Source organism: Trachurus japonicus, chromosome 5 (assembly GCF_045865225.1).
Source record: "Trachurus japonicus isolate A0001 chromosome 5, Traja_1.0".
Lineage (NCBI taxonomy): Eukaryota > Metazoa > Chordata > Actinopteri > Carangiformes > Carangidae > Trachurus > Trachurus japonicus.
Window position 1 is genome coordinate 27350338 of NC_140911.1, and position 20135 is coordinate 27370472.

Below are 20135 nucleotides of genomic sequence, written 5' to 3' on the forward strand. Positions count from 1 at the left end.
GATCACTATGAAAGAACCAGATCAAATACATGAGATTTTCTAAAACAGGAGAACAGGAGCTTCTTTTGAGTTTGGGCTTGTGAGGCCAGAGAACACAACCTGCTGAACTGAATTTCTTTCTCAGGCCTGTGGGTGGGATGGGTGGGGGTTGGCTTCAGGTGACACCCTCTCTCTCTGACCCTGTGACTCTCAAGGTAAACCCTCAGTAAGGAAATGAAAGGGAGGCAGCAAGAAGCTGACAGCACGTAGATATTGGGTGTCTGTCACATCTGGAGTCACTGCGTTTAAGATGCACCTTTCTGTCAATCTGTGATCTGATGGGTTCAGCTCATCAACTACAGATCTCTGCTGATATCAGCCTGCAGTCAAACAGTCGCTGCTGCCCTGTGGTCATGAAATACTGGAGATCTAAATCTGCACCCTGCAGCCTCACACAGCTAAGACACGTTCAACACCTCACTTTTCTTCATTGAACCAATTTGTGCAAACCTTCAAACAAATGTTGCCAAAGTCATTTTGTCCTATAACAATGTTTCTTAATTAAAAGTGTTTTGACCTAAGTATAAAGTCTGAAGAGTCAGTCCAAACCTGTGTATAGAAATAATAATTTGAGCTGTAAATACAGTACATCTAAGTATTCAGTCGCAGTTAATTGCGAAATTACTAAGGATTTTAATTTGTTTAAAACGTACCTTGAAGGGATGGTTCAATCATGTTGTTTAATAATGGACAAATATGCTCATTTTATCCAAATCTAATTTTATTTTACAGTAACCAAAAACAATGGCACTACATTTGGCATAAAAAATATGTTCAAATAATAACATGATGGTGCCATCTGAGTATTCACTGTAAGCAAGCTCATTCATTCATTCATTCGTTCATTCATTCATTCATTCATTTATTCAGCCCTTGTGGACAATAAAATCCTTCAGTTCCTCCCTGAAGCAAATAGAAGAGAACAATGAGCGTCCCTATCCGGGACTGAAGGCAACTAACATTATTATAACTTTGTGCTGATCAACTTGGAGGTAGTTTTAATTGGGCTTTGCTAAGTTGTTGTTTTTTTAAATTGGAGTATATGACATAATTTTCGTACAGGCTTCCTCATCAACCAAACAGCTGCTGAAAATGCAACAGCGCCTATGTGCTCATAATATCTGACGAGTCACAGATGGCAACTGACTCCAACTATGGCCTAGGCCAAAGACCAGTGCAACAGGCCAGGCATTAATCATGTGTCACCTGAAAGTGGTTTTATTGGATCAGATTCTGCTCTGACTCTTAGAGACATAACATTATGAGAACATGTTTATTGTGTTACAACTATAGAGAGACAGTGTGAGTATCATCATTATAAACTCCATTATCTCCGCTATCATTAAACAAGCCTCTGCAATCTGGATCCTGTGGTTCAGGATCTGATGGTTGGCTGTTCCACCTTCAACATCTGAATCAAGGGCAGGGGTTGCTCTTTGTGTATGTACAGTATGAGAGTGAGAGAGAAAGGGAGAGAATGTATATGTGAGAGAGGGATAGAGAGGGCGTGTGTGTGAGTGAGAGAAATGTATTTATTATTTTGATTGTCTTCAAACTGTTTTTAAAATGAGAGAATAAATGTTGAATACGCCAGCTTCAATCTAGGTGTCTTCTTTTTTTAAATTACAGTATATATTTATTTCATCAACTTAATAAACATTAGTGTACATCAACATTAAATAAATCGGCACACATATAATAGCCTAATAAGAAGAAGAAGAAGAAGAAGACTTTATTAAGGACACAAACCAGAGGTCCATAGTGACTAAAAGTACATAAAAGACTGTCTGGTAACGATCCGTTATTATCTCATAGCGTGGTGAATGTGTAGCTCACAACTTGTCCACCAGAGCGTTTTGGAGTTGTTGGATTGTGTATTTGATGAGTTTGATGAGGGAAACCAAGAAATCCCATTAGCCTCCGTAGCGTAGCTCTGAGCAGCTCACAGCTCTGCTCCGCCGTTCTAAAAATAGCTTGCACCGACAATTAAAGGTAACAAACCTACTGCTATGACTATAGCGGGTGAGAGGTGCAAAGAAAAGTTACTCAATGAACTGTGAACAAAAATAAGCAAAGGTGAGGCAAAGTGAAGTTTTAGCAGTGGCACTGGTAATCTATCAGACCACTGGGTCAGTACATCATTACACTGTGCTGCAGCATTCATTCAAAAAGTCACAGGTTTGTTTAAAGTGAAGTGAACAGGACCGTCACCATGCAGTAACAACTTTAGCTGTGATAGTAACTAGTTTGATGTTCAGAAGCTCATGAGTGTTGTTGACACCAAAAAGCTGATAGGCCTACTTTATCCCACACAGAAACTCCACTTCTTTATTGATGTCAGCCTGCACTGCATTTTATTGCTTTTTTCTGCAGAGCTCTTCTCCTCTCAAACACAACTTTACTTCTGCACTGTATGTGTTACATGTTTACCATGAGGTTGCCTTGCAAAAGGGGAAGTGACTCAAAGGACACATTGCACAATAACATGAGGAATTCATTTTTAAAGGTACTTTATTAGTCACATATACAGCTAGTACAGTGAAATTCTTTCTCTGCATTTAACCCATCCCTGAGGAGCAGTGGGCAGCCACGGTGCGGCGCCCGGGGACCAACTCCAGATTATGAGCCAGTGCCTTTGGTCAGGGGCGCTGACTGGAGGATTAACCTAGCCGACATGTTTTTTAGTGGTGGGGGAAACCGGAGCACCCGGAGGAAACCCACGCAGACACGGGGAGAACATGCAAACTCCACACAGAAAGGCCCTGGGCGGCCCGGGATTCGAACCCAGGACCTTCTTGCTGTGAGGCAACAGTGCTAACCACTGTGCCACCGTTACTTGAATATTATGCAAAACTTTGCAATGGTATATGGAAACAAGAATACAAATACAGGTGCAATCATTTTAAAACATTGCAACATTTTATCACTATAAAGGCATTAAACTTGTAAACTTTTACGTTTATAGATCTGGTTCCTGTTTTTGCATTTTTCACCATTTACAACATTTGTGCACATGTCCAATTGTAGAAGGAGCCTAACACACTTTTTGATAAATGAGGCCATTCGTCTGGTTGCTCCGGTCCCTTGTTGTTAATTAACCTGGTGTCACCTCAGATTGTGTTTCAACTTCCGCTGGACACCTCATGGAATTCTAACACACTCATGTTTGATCCAGAGGAGGGTCGGGCTATGTTAGGTGAAGGTATAAGATGACACCTGCCTGGTGGCAGTCAGCCAGGTTTTTGGTTTTCCCTCCTCTGTCCTCCTGTTTCCATCAACCTCACTAGCCCTTAAAATTTTCAGACCACAACAATCTTCATTGTAAGAGATTGTTATGATTATTTGTGCACAGATGGAGCCAGCGCAAAGCCCACTGTATACAGAGCGAACGGGAAGCGAGCCAGAACAAGACCCTGCTGCTCCTCATTGTCACTGAGACTCAGTTATCCAGCCATGTGTCAGTAATGATGGGAACAGCAGGTGACACAGCCTAAATCCTCCATAGACCAGACTGTCTCATTTTGTCCACAACAATGACCCCACATAGAAGGATGCACCCCTCACATTGGAGCACAGCTCTGGCTGCCCCCCCCAAAAAACGTTATTGGAAACAGGGAACAGTTTGCCTTTTGTGTGTATTTTATGACAGAATAAAGCATATGGGACATTGTATGGTGTCAGAGACAGAGATCTCCCCTTCGCTACAGCTGAAACGTCCTCTGTTTCTTCTCTCTCCACAGTTTTCCATGTTACCATGTGGATGCCACGTCAGCAGCGTCAGCCTGACTACACACAGTGAGGGTGTGCGTGAGGTCGCTGCATGTGTGCTGAGTGAAGCAGATCCTCTGGGTTGTGATGCAGATGTGTGTTCCATTATTTTAGTGAAACTTAAGTTGCAGTTTGTGGTTTCCAGCAGGAACGACCAGGGAGCCATTAGTGCTACAACTTGGATGATATAGAGACTCAGGTGTCAAAGTGTCCAGCTGAGACCAAAGTCTCGTCTGTTCATCTTTTAACATAAAAAAAACAAAACATCAAGACTGTATGTGTTAGATCATCACATTCTGTTTCTATTTGTGTTAATGTGGGTTCTTGGATCCAGTCCCTGTCATGCAGAGTGGCAGCAGCAGGGAAATATGAGACTGAGCAGAAGAGAGGAACTGCCAAATATGGAGAGAGGAGAGGATCCAAACATGTCCACTGACTACAGTATGTTCCCGTCATACTGGTGTGTGTGTGTGTGTGTGTGTGTGTGTGTGTGTGTGTGTGTGTGTGTGTGTGTGTGTGTGAGACTCAGATTCTATTTGCATGAGTCAGATCAGAGACATGACCCAATGCAATAATTCATGCAAATTCATAATAATCCATATAAACATTTTTTATTTCGTTCTTTAACTTAACCTTAAGATCTCTTTCTACTAGACCCACTAACATCAGGTATTTGCCAGCAATGCCACAGGGTTCATACCTGGGTCAAATGACACTGCTGAAGACACAGATTGTTATTGGCTCTACTTGGCTCATCAGGCTACTAGGAACATCAGAGAAGCAAAGCACCAGTTACTGGCAGACGAAGCAGTCACCTGAGACTGGAGCTCCAGGCAGATTTGTGACTGTAAAAGCCTACTTGTTCCCCACACATGGACCCTGTTATGCTTGGAACTTTACAACATCAACAGGTTACGAAGAGCCTCCATCAAGACCTCAGTTTGGCCGTGGAAAACAATTCTAGGCAAGGCAAGCTATTAGTATAGCTCATTTTTACAGTTTGTCTCAATGGGCTTTATAACATCATCCTCTGCCCTTAGACCGGGGGTGTCAAACATACGGCCCATGGGCCAAAACCAGCCCGCGGAATTTGCCAAGTGTGAAAATCACTTACAGTAGAAGCCAGAAAGGCATAACATTGTTGAAATTGCAAGCATTGTTCTCAAGGAATTTCAGGTTTCTCGTAACATGTTTTGTAAAACAAAGGGAATAGAGCTCTCCTTATTAGTGTGAATGCTGAATGCTCAGCATTTTGATACTCTTTATACTTTTGCAAATATTGAACTTTTTCAGATTTTTTTGTGCCATAGAAAATACATTGGAACAGGCTTCAAAATCTGAAACTACTGGTCCTACTTTGAACCTCATCTGCTTCCACATACTTTCACCTACAGGCTTCATTAAACTCCTGAGCTGTAGACAAACTTCTAATATATTCACCCTGTATACAACTTTTTCATATCTTCTACTGTTATTGAGATAAAGCATTTAAAGGTGTTCAGAAATGGCCGTTTGTCCTGTTTGTCGCGCCTCCTTCTACGAGTTTCCACGAGTTGCCACATGAGTTTAGCCGAGTAAGGAAAACGAATTTGATTGGTCGTTATCGAGTGGGCGGGATATTCAAAGCTTGGGGCGAGACCGAGTTCAGTGTGTGTGTGTGTGTGTGTGTCTCAGACGTTTCATTGACAGATGACGGATCCAATATCAATGGCTGATGAATTGTGAGCAGCATGATGTATAATTCGTGCGCCTGCATTATCCAATGCAGAAAAAAACTACCCCACTTTCATCCCGGATTTACTCGAAAATAGAATGACAAATGACATTCTACACTCTTGATTTTGGCCACACCTCGTAGCCACACTTGTCTTCTGGCTAAAAATCTTAACTTATGTTACTTTGTGCATTCTGTGACTAGTGGCAGAGTAAAGGTTTACTGATCATGAGCTTGTGAGTTCAATTCCTGCCTTGGTCATGGCTTTGCTTGTAGATCATTACTCACACTATTTGTCAGTTTAGCTTGCTAACTCAGCAATGGCATTCAGCTGCATTCAGCATCAACATAGTATACTGTATTTCCTTCAGGAAATACATTTTCTAGTTTATAGATTATTATGCCCTTATTTCACTGGTCCGGCCCACTTGAGATCAAATTGCGCTCCATGTGGCCCCTGAACCCCTGCCTTAGACCCTCACATTGACTGAGGAAAAACTCCCAAGAAAAAACAGGAGAAACCTCAGGGCGAGAGACAGAAGAGGGATCCCTCACCCAGGATGGAGAGGAAAAAAAACAGTTTTCAACACAGAATATGGGGAAAAAATGGAAAATGAGAAAGTGTAGTGAAGAGGAGCTGATGGATGCAGCTTCTGGTGTGCAGACTCAGTCATATACAGCGAGGGCAGGCCTGTGCAGGCAACAGTTGGTGCAGAGGAATGGAGCTCTACGGTCTGAGAAAGTGTGAGACACCAAGGCCAAACTCCAGAGTACGGCAGATAATGACAAGACAAAAAAATGTGTAAGAGGAGAGGAGAGGAGAGGAGACCCTGAATCATGAACATGAACACAAGAATCACCCGACATGCACAGCAAAAAACGACAAAGTCTTTGGTTTTAGGTTAAGGTTCAAGGCAGGTTTGAATTGTACCAGAGAGCCATTCTCTTCTGGTTGATAAGCTTCTTTTTCAGAGGGGCTGGAAATGACACTGCAGTGCTATCTAAAAGATAATTTACCTGCGAGGGGAAAAATCAGCATATTACTACAAGATGGCAGCAAGCTCTGCTGGAATGATCTCTTTAAATCTAGAAGCAGCAGTGTCAGATAAACATCTACTGTAGTGGGATTTTTCCCAGGTAAATGAACAGGTCTCTCTTGTAAATGAGACCCTGGGTCTCAATGAGATTTTACCTAAATAAAGGTTAATGAAAAATAAATAGTTGGTTAAAGTCAATTCAAAAGTTATTAAGGAGTGGTCAGACAAGACAGGGTGATTGGCTTCTGTGACATGTTAGCACCAGATCAAGGATATGATTAAAGGGGCCAACCTCAAGCCAATGACACAGGTCATCATCAAAGGCAACATGTAACCAAGGTGATGCTCTGTCCCTGCTTCTCCACTGGCCTGGACCCCCTCATATATGGCAGTCGGGGTTGTCTATGCATTGATATTGGCTGATATTTACCTTGTTGACAGCCATCAGCCAATTGTTAAATATGATGCTTGGCACTTGTGGTACATCCGTTTTGCATTGGCTCAATGTTGTGGTATTTGCGGTCCACCAGCAGGTGGCAGTAGCTTCCACTAGTAACCGCCTGTAACATGACCCTGGCACAACAAGGTGTGCTGTGTGCAGGTTGTTTTTGTTTACAACTAAAAGAGACAGAAGATGTCAGATCCAGTGGTGGACAGTAACGGAGTACATTTACTTGAGTACTGTACTTAAATACATATCCAGAGGATTTGTACTTTACTTGAGTATTAGATTTCCTACTTATTACTCTTACTTGAATACATTTCCAAGACAAATATTTTTACTTTTACTTGAGTTAATTTCTAGGAAGGCTGAAAAATACTTGTTACTTTCAGGTCTGCTCTTTAAAATCCTACAAGCTGTGTTTGTCAAAGAAGGAAAGCCTAACCCCTAAAAGCAGCACATCAGCAGGTGGTTTCAAAGAGTTAATTCTGAGAAACAAGAGTTAAAAGCTCCTTAAATTCAATTAGAAAAAATTATAGTAATTCATTGATGTGAAAAATAAGAAACGTACTCTTACTTTTACTTAAAGTAAATTTAAAAGCATGTACTTTTGGATACTTAAGTACCTTTAAAAGCAAGTACTTTTTTACTCTTACTCGAGTAACATGTCGACTGAGCTACTTTTACTTGTAACGGAGTAAATTTTGACCAGTAGTTTGTACTCTTACTTAAGTACTGGGGTCGAGTACTCTGTCCATCTCTGGTCAGATCAGATCCCATTTTCTGCATTGCAACCAGGACCGATACTTTGATGAGGATGTCAATATTGCTCTCGTGTGATACTTGAGCCGATAAAATAGGCCAGCTACACGAAGAGATACACAGAGCGAAAGAGGACCGACTGACTGGGATCAACCAACTCTCTGTGTTCAAGGAAAGCCAAGGACAAGGCACCACAGCAACCGGATGGTTGGCTGAGGCCACCGTTCCTAGAAACCAGAGTGCACTCAGACACTGGAAAAATAGTTACCTCAGTTTTCCAGCACTGGCATGCAGCAGCAGTGAGAGTGAGCAGCTGTTCAGCTCTGCCTTTAACATCTTGGATGAGAAGAGAAACCGACTGAGCTGCAACAAAGCGGGGCGGGGAGGGGGCAGTGAAAGATGATCTGACTGGGAGAGTTACAGTCCAGTAAGCATTCTTAATAAACATGATCTAGACTAGAGCATTGTCTAACATGCTGACAGAAGGAGGGGAGACAACATGTTTGGTTGAAGTCTCCTACCACCATGTGTGAATACTCTTAGGATAGCCCCCACTTGGAGGTGCTGGAGGGCTATGCTAACGTTAGCAGCAGGTGGAATGTGGACATCAGTGACAGTAGGCTACTCACACTTAGCTCTTGGGGTAAACAGAAAGGATTGCTGACCGAAACAGTCACTTGGTCTTTTACTGAGGCTATAGCTTTTGCTAGTATAGACCAGTCTTTTCTGCACCATTCTCTTTCTTGCACCACAATGGGCTCTTTGCACAGCTCCACTACTTCCTGAACTTATTGCTGCTCCTTTGTTTCCTGTCTTACATTACTGGACAAACTGATTAGTGAATTGCTGTATGTAAAGAGGAAAGAGGAATGTGCAATGAGTGAGTTCTTGTATGTAAAGATGAATGTGCAATAATGAGTGAGTTGCTGTATGTAAAGAGGAATGTGCAATAGCCTATTGAATGAGTTGCTGTATGTAAAGATGAATGTGCAATACTGAGTGAGTTGCTGTATGTAAAGATGAATGTGCAATAATGCTGCTGTAGCAAGGGGTCAGATGGGCATCATGCTATTACTATTATTATTGGTTTTTTTTTAAATTATATATGTATCATTGTGGGGGGGGGGGCGTGCAAGGAGCGTTGGAGAGGGGATATGATGATGTGTTGTTTGTTGTCTTAGATGATGATTGTTTGTGTATATGTGTTCATGGCGCCTGGAGTCTCTGGTCTGTCCAAGACGAATTTCTCCCAAGGGAGACAATAAAGACTAACAACTAACTAACTAACTAACTAATTAATCCAGGTGTGTCTGAGTAGTCACAATGGTCAGACACACTTGGATTAATCAGGTGGTCCAATAATGTAAGACAGGAGATGAAGGAGCAGCATTAAGTTCAGGAACTAGTGGAGCTGTGCAAAGAGCCCATTTCATCAGGTGAGCAGAAATAAAGGCACTTCACGAGAAGTTGAGAAGTTGTGTCTTGACGTCTTGCAGTATTTGTCAGTTTCAAACACAAAGGCTGAGTGTGACCAGGGTGGCACACACAATTTCACTGGCTTTGCAAGTAAGTTAGCAGGTGGACATTGAATGTCAGAGATGCTTCTCCATACAGCAAATGAAACCTTACCATAAACTTAAACAACATGTCATCTGTTTTGTTAATGTCTTGGAAGGTGATCTCTTTTCAGAAGTAGAAATACTATGAACACCATGGATAGCTTCTTCCCCACTTTTGCTGGTCTCCTGAACAGTGACCATCAGCTATGCCCTAAATGCACATTTGCACTGACGTATACATAAGGCGAGGCAAGGCAATTTTATTTGTATAGTCCATTTTTACAGTTTGTCTCAAAGGGCTTTACACAGCATCACAACAACATCCTCTGTCCTTAGACCCTCACATCCACTGAGGAACAACTCCTAAGAAAAAACAGGAGAAAGCTGAGAGACAGAGGAGGGATCCCTCACCCAGGACGGGCAGACGTGCAATAGATGTTGTTACAGTCAAGAAAACAGTTTATAACGCAGAATATGCAAAGAATGAAGGCAGCTTCTGGTGGAAGGGAGGCAGGGAGAGCAGGCAGCACACAACACTATTATATATTTTGTGTGTGTACATACACCAATCACCTAGAAAGCAAATTCCTAGTGGCTGTATAACTAAGTTGTATCTATGTGGCAATTAATCTGATTCTGATTCTGAACTTCCAAGAAATTGTTCAGATTCACCTTCTCCCTCTCTTTGTTTGAGTCCTGCACTTTGAGGCCAGTTTAAGGTGAAAACTTGATACAATCTCTCACCTCAACATCTGTAATGTGATCCAGCTAGGGACCCCATCCTCTTCTCTGCTGTAATCCTCATACCACCAGGCCTACACACATAAGTACTATTTTGAAAACAATTTCAGCAACAAAATGCAGCATCCTGTAACTTGTGGTTGCGGTTGGAGACATGGTCTGAGCACAGGATGAAGAAAAACTAGCACAAACACAGAGTGAAAACCAATATTGAGTCTATTTAACCCAGTGTGAAATCTGACCACGAACGTAAAGAGCATATCACTTCCATATCAGCAGCTGTACAGTAGTGTGTGAACCTGCACTGTTTTGACTAGTGAGGCCTTAAAGGGATAGTTCACCCAAAATTGAAATTTCTCATTATCTACTCACCCTCATGTCGACTATTGGGCTGGGAGAATTTTCAGAGTCCTCCGTCCCTTCTCTGAGTTACGAGGGGGTCCGCACAGCAGTATTTGTCCATATAATGGTTGTCAATGGATCTTTGTCCAAAAAGACACACCAAAAAACATCCAAATACCTCCATACTGCTTGTCTGTAATGTCCCTCTTGTATTGAAGCCCCAACATGAGAAATTGTTCCGCCGGTCAGTGCAAATCACGAGAGATTTGCACTGACACAGGAAGAGCAGTGAACTGAGACACTGGGAGCTTCCGCTACAAACAAGCTTAAAATATAGACTTACGGTATTTAATTTTTTTCGGAACAATTTCTCATGTCGGGGCTTCAATGCAAGAGGGACATTACAGACGAGCAGTATGGAGGTATTTGGATGTTTTTTGGTGTGTCTTTTTGGACGAAGAAAGTTGGTATCCATTCACAACCATTATATGGACAAATACTGCTGCGCGGACCCCCTGTAACTCAGAGAAGGAACGGAGGACTCTGAAAATTCTCACAGCTCTTAGTTGACATGACAGTGAGTAGATAATGAGTGCAATTTGAATTTTGGGTGAACTATCCCTTTAAAACACTGACTAAACAATTTGAACAAATTGTCACCTTAAAATAAGATCTTTAGATAAAACTGTCAGGTCAAGTCATGGATCCTTTGAACAATAGAAACTGGCCAAACCCATAATTGCCACACTCCAAGGGTTACCGCACATTTCTCATGAACTGACTTGGTTTCAGTGCCTTTTTTTCAGCACAGGTGGCCTGAGCGGGGAAGAAGTGTGTCGACAACAATGGCACCTGTACAGTTGGATTTTTGTTACAGAGACACAGAACTACATCTTCTGCAGGGAAAGTGGGACCAGGGCTGGGAAATTCCAAGGTGGCAGGGAACCTACAAAAAGGAAGGGTTATTAAAAACAATAAAACTAAACAAACATGACACTGCAAATTAAAGGAATCATGAAAGACACCACCACCAGGGATTGGAACGCTGCTCTGGGCCGCAGTACCCTGTAATGAAGAACCAGCCATAAAATGCTAAAACAGCATGGCAACAATATGAACAAAATATACTGAAAAAAAAATTCTTAACAAATACTACCAAAATAACAAACATTATCACCAAATTCAAACAAATAAACTGAAAAAGAAAAGAAATTAAACCAAAACTATTAAAAGCAATGCAGTCTCCTGGGCTGTAGCCTACGAGGAGCACCCACATAGCGAACACACAATAACGAAAGAAAAAGTCAAAACAAGAAAGGAGAGAAGGAAATAATAGAAAGACAAAAAGAGCCAAAACCAAAAGCAGTGGTGGCTCTTGGGTCAACAGGCTTCTGAAAAAGAGAGACATAAACAGGTTTAGCTGTTGTATATTGGACAGTGGACATCATTACCAGACTGATTCATGGAGGACAGGGTGGTAAAGTCTTGGGTTCGATTACAGGACCAGTATCAGGTGTCTCACACATTCTGTATTGTGTTATACGCTGTTCCAAGAAAAGTGAGTAGCCTATATTCCCTTGGACCCATGGATTCCCTCCTCCGCTTTGGGCTTAATCTAGTTATTATGTGTGGTCTAATAAAATAGACAAACTCCATCTGCCTGAAATGAAATATGAAACATTAGGACATGAGGAACTTCAAAACATTGCCCAGACAAAACATTTGAATTCTAATATTTCATTGTTGCTCTGTCTCCTCAGTTCAAGTCACAGAATCTAAGAAGCCGGAAATGACTTTTCATGACTGACTGTGTTTGGGACAATTCATGACACATCTCCAAACTTCTATCAAGCATCAAATGACAGCTACTCTGAAACCTAAGCTTTAACGGAGTTCCCCATAGCTCAGTGAAGGACACCTGCCATGGACTGTCCCCTCCCCAGCCGGCTCTGTCCCCGGGGCTGAAGCAGGGACACTTCCCTCTGCACCTTCGCTGCTACCAATGCGCTTGTTGGGTGAAGACATGAGCAGCTCTGCTCCGTCACCTCCACTCTGTGTTAAATTGTCATTCTCCATGTCAGCACATGTGACCTGAAGTCACAACAGTCTCACAAAATTAAGGATGACTTTGTACGCCTCATAGACAGTGTTTTGCATACACCGAAACCACTTCCTGGACCTCTTTCCCCACCCTGTTTTGGGGACACTGAGTTCAGCCGATAAAGGCTGGCAGAAAGGCTTCAACAGCACCACAAGCTTCCCTTACATGAGCAACTTCCCTTCTTTCTGTTGAAATCTTTTAAGGTTCTCGTCTCTTGTCCATGAACACTGAACTCACACAGCCGGGATACTCCCTGCTGCTCCTATCTTCAATGAACAGGGATACGTATTTAATCCTGAAACATTATTTAACAACACTAAAAATCTGAATATGAGAGGTGTAGGGTGAGGTTTCTGAATACGACATATGCAGAGAAAGGTTTGTTAGATCTCCACTTGGTCTGTGGGGTTGCAACTTTATATAGAGGCCAGGAAAAAGATATGTTCATTGTCAACTGTATATTGAAGCTGAGAGAGTGAACATTCAGAGCAGCCAGCAGCCACCATTATGCAGAACTTTAAGCTTTAATAATACAATTTATTGAGTTTTATAAAAATTCCCCCCTGTACAGTTGTCACGAAGGCAGAAATTAGCTGCAGAAACTAATGACATTTTTGTACCAGACTGTAAGCACACACTTTCTGTTGTAAAGTTGGAGTCTATGGGGATTTGTTCACTTTTGGAGCCAGCCTCAAGCGGCCTCTTTGTGAAGTGCAGTTTTAGTACTCGAGTGTTGTCTCCATTTGGGGGTTGCCGCTTGGTCAGTATTCAGAGCTGGATCCAAGCCAGGCGGTCATCTGCCAATAGGCCTGTAGGTGGCACATTAACCCACTTTTCCCCTCCTGTGTTCAACTGTAACAAAATGTTCTTCTGCTGTGATCAGCTTCTCTCCAAATGTGATGCAGCCTTGCAGGGAGTTTCTCAGATGTAAACTGAGCTGAATGTAAACGCTGACGGTAAAACTGAAAATGTTTTCACATTGGTCTGTTCATTGTAGGCCTAGCCTTGTTGTGAGATTCTGCTACTGTGGAAATGTGGAATTTACATTCCGCTTAATAGTTTCCATGTGAGCGGCTCCCTGCAAGGCTGTGATTATATTCTTGAATGTATCCATACAATAAACACAGGGGACTTTTTATATGTCACATTGGAACTTATTGTAGCCTACAAGCCTGGTGTTATTTGTAGATCAGGCTTAATGCGTGTTAAATGTCACATTACAGTGTAATGTGTGTCTAAATAGCACATATGAATGAGTGTATGTTGGCATGTGCATTGAGCCCCTCCTCCTTTTACAAGACTCTTTGGGGTTTGCTGGGAAACTCACGTGAACTGAGGCCAACTGCCACTCTGATTGGCCGGCGTGTCTGCACGTGTACCGACTTTCCCCCGTGCTTTATGTAATGCGAGGGAGGAGGGAGGGTTGCGGTTTCTGAGTTCATTCATCCCGATGTAGAGTCCTTTCACCTATTTCTCTTTGTGTGTTTGTTGATTTTGCATTTTATTGTGTTGTGTTTTTCATCCGTGGCCATGAAGACATTTTTTTTTCAATTGTAGTGTAGTTTGTTGTTTTGGAAATAAATAGCCTACCAGTTAGACTACATATTTAAAAGGTGTGAAAATAGGTATAATTAGTTTAAATAAACGTATTTGTGACATGATATTTTCAAAAATATAAATGGTATGTGGCTAATAGATCCTCAACAGCCTACAGGGAGTGTAGCATTTGTTTATATTTTTGATGTAGGCTAGCATACAGGTTTGGTAAACCCTGAGGATGAGGTGACAGACAGTTGAGGACAGTGTGTATGCGGATAGTAGTATTTGAGGGGGAGGGGGTGGGGAGGACAGATGGTGAAATACTCTGCAATAGTAGAAGAGGACAACGTGGCTCTGAAAGCATGTGCGCTTCTATGTCACAGGGCTTCAGTTGCGACCAGGTTGCAACCCACATCAGAATGTTTCTAATAATCACCACAAAAACAACAGGCTACAACAATTTCCCAGTGGTAATAAAAATAAATAAATAAATAAAAATAATAAAGCATTCTGATTCTGATCCAAATTCTGGGTCAGGGTGAGGGTTAACTTCTGCTGTGAATCTGGGACCCTGAGTTCACACATTCTTTTTTTCTTTTATTATTTTATATGGTTAAAACAATTGTTAAAACTAAATGTTTTGAGTTGAATTCACTCACATTCGCTCTTACAATGAGACCCATGAGACCCAGTGGCGAGGTACACAGACCCGCAGTAAGACAGGCAGTAAGACACCCGGCTTTTTCTCAGGATCCACGTGTGTTTCTGTCCTAACTTTTTACCGCCACCATTTTCCTGGAATTCAGGCCGCCGGTGTATCACTCCGCCTTCAAGTCAACATAGACCCAACTTCAATCTAAAATTACTCCAAACTAGGCTCGACTCTCGTAATTCCGGTCGACCTCAATCGATATATCAACCGGCTCTGGTTATACATTCATTAGTTCAAAAGCCTTTAACAACCAGTTGTCGGTTTTCACATTTTGGCGCGATTTTTTTGTGGCGGAAGAACAAGCCGAATGTCAGAGGTATATGATTCGTGAGACCCCGACGACCACACCTACTGTGTCTGGTAGTCGGAGAGAAGCTCGTGTGTCGACACCATGTTGCCGTGCTGTACCCCAGACTTTATTCAAATTCGAGTTATTGTAGTTTAAGGCTCCGTGGACGTTACTGGATATTTGTGACATTTTTCTGGGGTATCTGAACTCTCAATCGTCGTGTATCTGGACAATTAAAGGTAAGGCATGTGCACGCGACTAGAATGCGGTTATTTCACATGAGCTAAATAGAGTGACATTTTGAAGTGAGTTTAATAGTGAGTAACCGATTCCTTTTTACATTTCATTGTATTTGAACGTTTTGTGTGCATTTACTTGGACTACAAGGAGAGTGCCGGTCTCACGTGGACTCAAGGCGTCGCTCAGCCCATGCCGGTTTTAAATGGCCCCCGCAGCGTGGTCTCCTTTAAGGACTTAGAGCTGTTCTGCTCCGCTTACTTTGGGTTTTTGCACTTACAAACAGTTAAAGTTGAAACCCCTTAAATGTTGAGACGTGTATTATTTGGGTTAAAATGTCTTCTTTTTTGTATAAATTGACTTTGTCTTGACAGCCAGCGCACCCTAACGTCAGAGGCGGTAGCGTCAGCGTGCCTGCGTTCACTATCTGAGTCACTAGTATTTATAGACGCTCTAGTAAGTCTGCAGTTCCTCGCCAGCGGTGCCCGGGCGCCCTGAGTGTAACGCCAGTGGTCTGCTGCAGTTAACAGCTGCTCAGTGTTGTGGTGTGGGGGCATTGTCATAGTTAACACCGATAAAGATTTCCTTATTCTGCACCGTACACACAGCCCGCTGTACACACGGGGGAAAAGACTTATAGTTATAGTACTTACAGTAATGTTATGTTTCTTTGTACGGTGCCTGTTGTGAGTCCACCTACTCGTCCCTTTTAGTGGATATGAGTTTCTTAGCATTTTTATAATTTCTACTGCTATAGATTTGATTTTATCTTATGGAGGAGTTGTGAAAATGTCCCATTCCTGCACTTTTCCTATCAAACAACAGCAGCACGGTTCACTGAGGAACAACGTGTTGTTGTTTTTTTTGCTCTCTGAAGGAAACATGTTGATTGTGGAAAGAAGATGTGTATCAGCTGTTCCCGTGATTACCCCCCACCCACCCGCACTTGTGCAGGGCTGGAGTCATGTAAACACAGTGAAAGGTGGCACACTGGTGGGGGGTCTCGGTGTCATTCACCACTATATGCTGCGGTGTTTGGTTTGGCTCCTCTCCACCTCTCAGCTCTCTGACCCCTTCTCTCCCCTTCTCTTCTTCCAGTTGTCATCATGTTGCAAAGCTTTGCTCAGTCAGAATGGCTCTACTCAGAGCCGCTGCTCTTTGATGATGAGTTCTGCCAGAATTTGATGAGGGACCTTCAGTCTCTGCCTACCCCACCCCAGTCCCCCCCCATGAAAGCCGGACTGGGCAGCAGTAAGCCTCTGTCCAAGGAGGACCAGCTGAGCTACGTGTCAGACATCCTGCTGGAGGACCACGACATGCAGCTCAACTGGAACAGTGACTTCTTCGAGTCCGCGGCTCCAGAGAAGGAGGCCGAGCCCAGCCAGCCCTGCTCTCCGCTGGAGGAGAGCGGGGAGGACTGCCTGTGGCAGTGCCTGACCGCAGACAAGAGCCTGGAGGAGAAGCTGGTCTCCACGGTGTTGGGCTCCAGCCCCCTGCTTTCTGACATAGACACCAGCATCTTCGAGGAGATTGCTGGCTCGACGCTGGACTGCCAGAACCTGATGGACACCCAAGAGTCCAGTGAAGCCACATCAGACTATGGGTCGACTGGTGGATCCACCTCCACCTATTCATCCAGTGATTCTGGTGAGTCCAGAGGTTGTCTTGCTCTAAATCTTTGGCTCAGTGATTGTTTTAGATTCTGTCCTCTGGAAAACTAGACTTTTTTATTGTTATTATTTTCATAAAAATCAAAATATACAGTATATGCTATGTATAAATAAATACAGATCCATCATTATTAAGCAAATGTATATAATCATGATATCCATACAAAATTAAACCATAAAGGAGGACAAAACAACAAAAACCACAAAACAAAAATGAAGGTGAAAAAGTTATAATAAAAAAAAGAAAGAAAACTGGACGTTAGTGTGGGTCTTTCTTGTGCTGCTTATCAGTGTCAACAGTCCTCACCCACTCACTGTTAATGTTTAGTGGCTCTGAGCCACACAGCTCTTTGCTCTGCTGTTATCTACCTTTATGCGCTGTGGGCGGGGCTTCACTTCACTGACATGAGTAAATGAGAGGGTTTAGGGGAGATGATTGAGTGTTTGTGTGTGTGTGTGGGTAGGAGTTATGTGACTGACTGATCTCTGGTTCTGAACCAGAGACGGTGACTGTTTGTAGACTCTAAGTTTGACTCTTTGATGTCAGTTTATATCTTTTTATCGATCAATCTACATGAATGTTTCGCAGGATTTAAACACAGCGTCTGCACATTTCTGGATGTTTATTGTCTCCCACCAACAACTTAAGAGGGGGGGGGGAGTAGTGTGTGTTGGACACTGTCAGGTCAGAGATCTCCAACCCTCCTAACCATCTCTCATTTCTCCCCCATCAGAAGAAGAGATTGATGTGGTTACAGTCGCCCGCTGTCCCTCCAGCCCCGCCCACCCCTCGCCATCATTGGACGACCTAACTGTCCGTCAGCAGAAGCAGGAAGAGGAGCTGCGGGCCCTTCAGCGCCACCACATTGAGATCCAGCTGCAGCACAACTATGCAGCTCCCTGTCCTGCATCGCCGCCTCCTTCCTCCTCCTCATCTTCATCCAACAAGCGCTCGAGGGGGAGTGACTCATCACGCTTCCACCATTTCTCTCGTAGCTCCTCCTCCTCCTCCTCATCGTCCTCATCGCGGTACCACCACTCATCCCGGAACTTTCCAGAAATGGAAGACGAGGAAGAGCGGCGGCGGACTCACAACGTGATGGAGCGGCAGCGACGCAACGAGCTGAAGAACTGTTTCATGCGCCTGCGTGACAATGTGCCAGAGCTATCGCACAATGACAAGGCGTCAAAGGTGTTGATCCTGAAGAAGGCCAGGGACAGCATATACGCCCTGGAGGACAAGGGCCACAGGCTGCAGGCCAAGAGGAACAAACTGAGAGCCAGGCAGGAGGAGCTGAAGGCCCGGCTGGAGCAGCTCCACAGCTAATAGACCGCTGTGTGTGAGGAGAGGACGTTTGTACAGAACAGTGGGATGGGCCGGGTCAGAGGACGGTGTGTCATGCTGAAAAGAATGCACGGAATTTGACAATTCAAGTATTTGGTAACGATAAGTCTGGACTTGTAAACAACATATTAATTTTCAGCTGCAAACTTTTAACACAGAGGACAGGAGCGTGGAGTGGAGACAGACGGGAGCATGGGTGGGCAAACACTGACCAGGTCTGTGTTCCTCATGTCAGAGGCTGTGAGTCTTCCCTCTGGACCTGGTGGAGGCTCCAGCACTTTGTGGGTCAAATAACCTGGAATCAGAAGCCTTAGTAGCTCAATGAATCTTGAACATTGTGTTTTCAGGAAGTCTAGTAGCCATAGCAACCAGTGAACCCCTCCCCAACAGGTATTTTAATAGGTTTTTCAGGTTGTTTTTCCAGTCAGGTTCAGATGAATGTTCCTCAGTGTGGGTCCAATTCTGTCTCTGTATGTGATAATGATTATCCTGTATTGATCAGGTTTAAAACGGTTCGGTTCAGCACAGCTTTCTCACTTGAAGGGTGTTGGTTGAAGCTGAGCCCCCTGTTAACCAACCTGCAGAGGTTGTAAAGACTGAGCTGGGAGATGGGCTCCAGACCTTCTACATACACAGTAGCTGGAGGAGGTCGCAGCAGTGATATTATGACATGTAATTGAGGAGAGTGCCCATGAAATGAAAACATTTGAATTAGTAGACAGCTGTTATTCAACAGACATGATTAAAATATCTTGGATCTTTGTGGCCCTCAGTGTGACTAACACGATGATCTGGCCACTGACTGTGACCAAGACTCTGTTCATCACATGAGCCAGTAAGTGGTAATGTTGGAGGTCAGGTCAACTTTCAGCTGGAACTCACCTGTTGCAATTAATATATTAGGGAAGGATCTCAAGTGGGATGTTTGAATGATTCTGAAACTGATCTACAGACTTTCATTAATATGTCGTTTTGTAATGAAATGCACAGATGACAAAAAAGTGATGGTGTGAAATGTCTTAAATGTGTCCTTCCTCAGTCTGAGTGTACTTGAACACACATTGGTTCTTAGGAATAATGACAATGGAGGTGTTAAATGGTCATAACCTGCTCTGCCTTGAAATGTGTTCTTGTGTTTCTTAGTTTATGTTGCCGTCTGAGTAAAACCTTGTCTTCCTTTATCATCACTTCCTCTTTGTTCTTCTGAAAGGTTTTAGTGGGACAGCAGGGTTTTTTATTCTTGGCATCAAACCTACCTCCACCTGGCTGCAGTCAGGCTGTGATGTTTGTTTTTTTTATGTTGTACAGATTTTGTAAAATAAATATTATGTGAATATGTTCTTGTATTATAAATTATTTTTTTCTTTATTTTGGATTTAAAGGATGTTATGGTTTTTACCAAGCAGCACTTTTTTAAATATGTAATTAAAGTTTGAATGAGAGTTGGATGTCTGTGTGGTTTGTAATATACACAACTGCCAAACATGTCCTGATGAAACTGTACTGAAACATTATCAGTTTCATTAATGAAGTCTGGAGCTGGTATTTGTGATAAACATTGGCTGATTTAAAACAGCTGTGTGCCTCTTCCACTCCACCTTATTTTAAAAGTTATGTATTCAAACAAGTGACAGAGAGAGACTCTGTCACTTGTCTGAATACATAACTTTTAAAATCCTGCAAGCTAAAGTCAGCACCTGAAGAGGCTCAACATCCTGAAATGTTTACTATGTGAACAAAGTAAAATGTGTGAAACAAAGTGAGTCTGGCCTGCAAATGGACCAGTTTTCAGAGGACCCCCTGGTGACCTTTACTTTGAAAACCACTGAACTAGACAA

The 20135-nt window shown here is 43.0% G+C and overlaps 1 protein-coding gene across 1 annotated transcript; it reads left to right on the forward strand.

The window, feature by feature from the left end:
* The first annotated feature begins 15066 nt into the window (after positions 1-15066).
* mych (myelocytomatosis oncogene homolog) lies at positions 15067-19739 on the forward strand. Its single transcript, XM_085777093.1, has 3 exons — positions 15067-15284; positions 16381-16929; positions 17687-19739. Exons 2-3 carry the CDS (start codon positions 16389-16391, stop codon positions 18277-18279), a joined length of 1134 nt encoding a protein of 377 aa, XP_085633219.1. The 5' UTR covers positions 15067-15284; positions 16381-16388; the 3' UTR covers positions 18280-19739.
* The last annotated feature ends 396 nt before the right edge of the window (positions 19740-20135 follow it).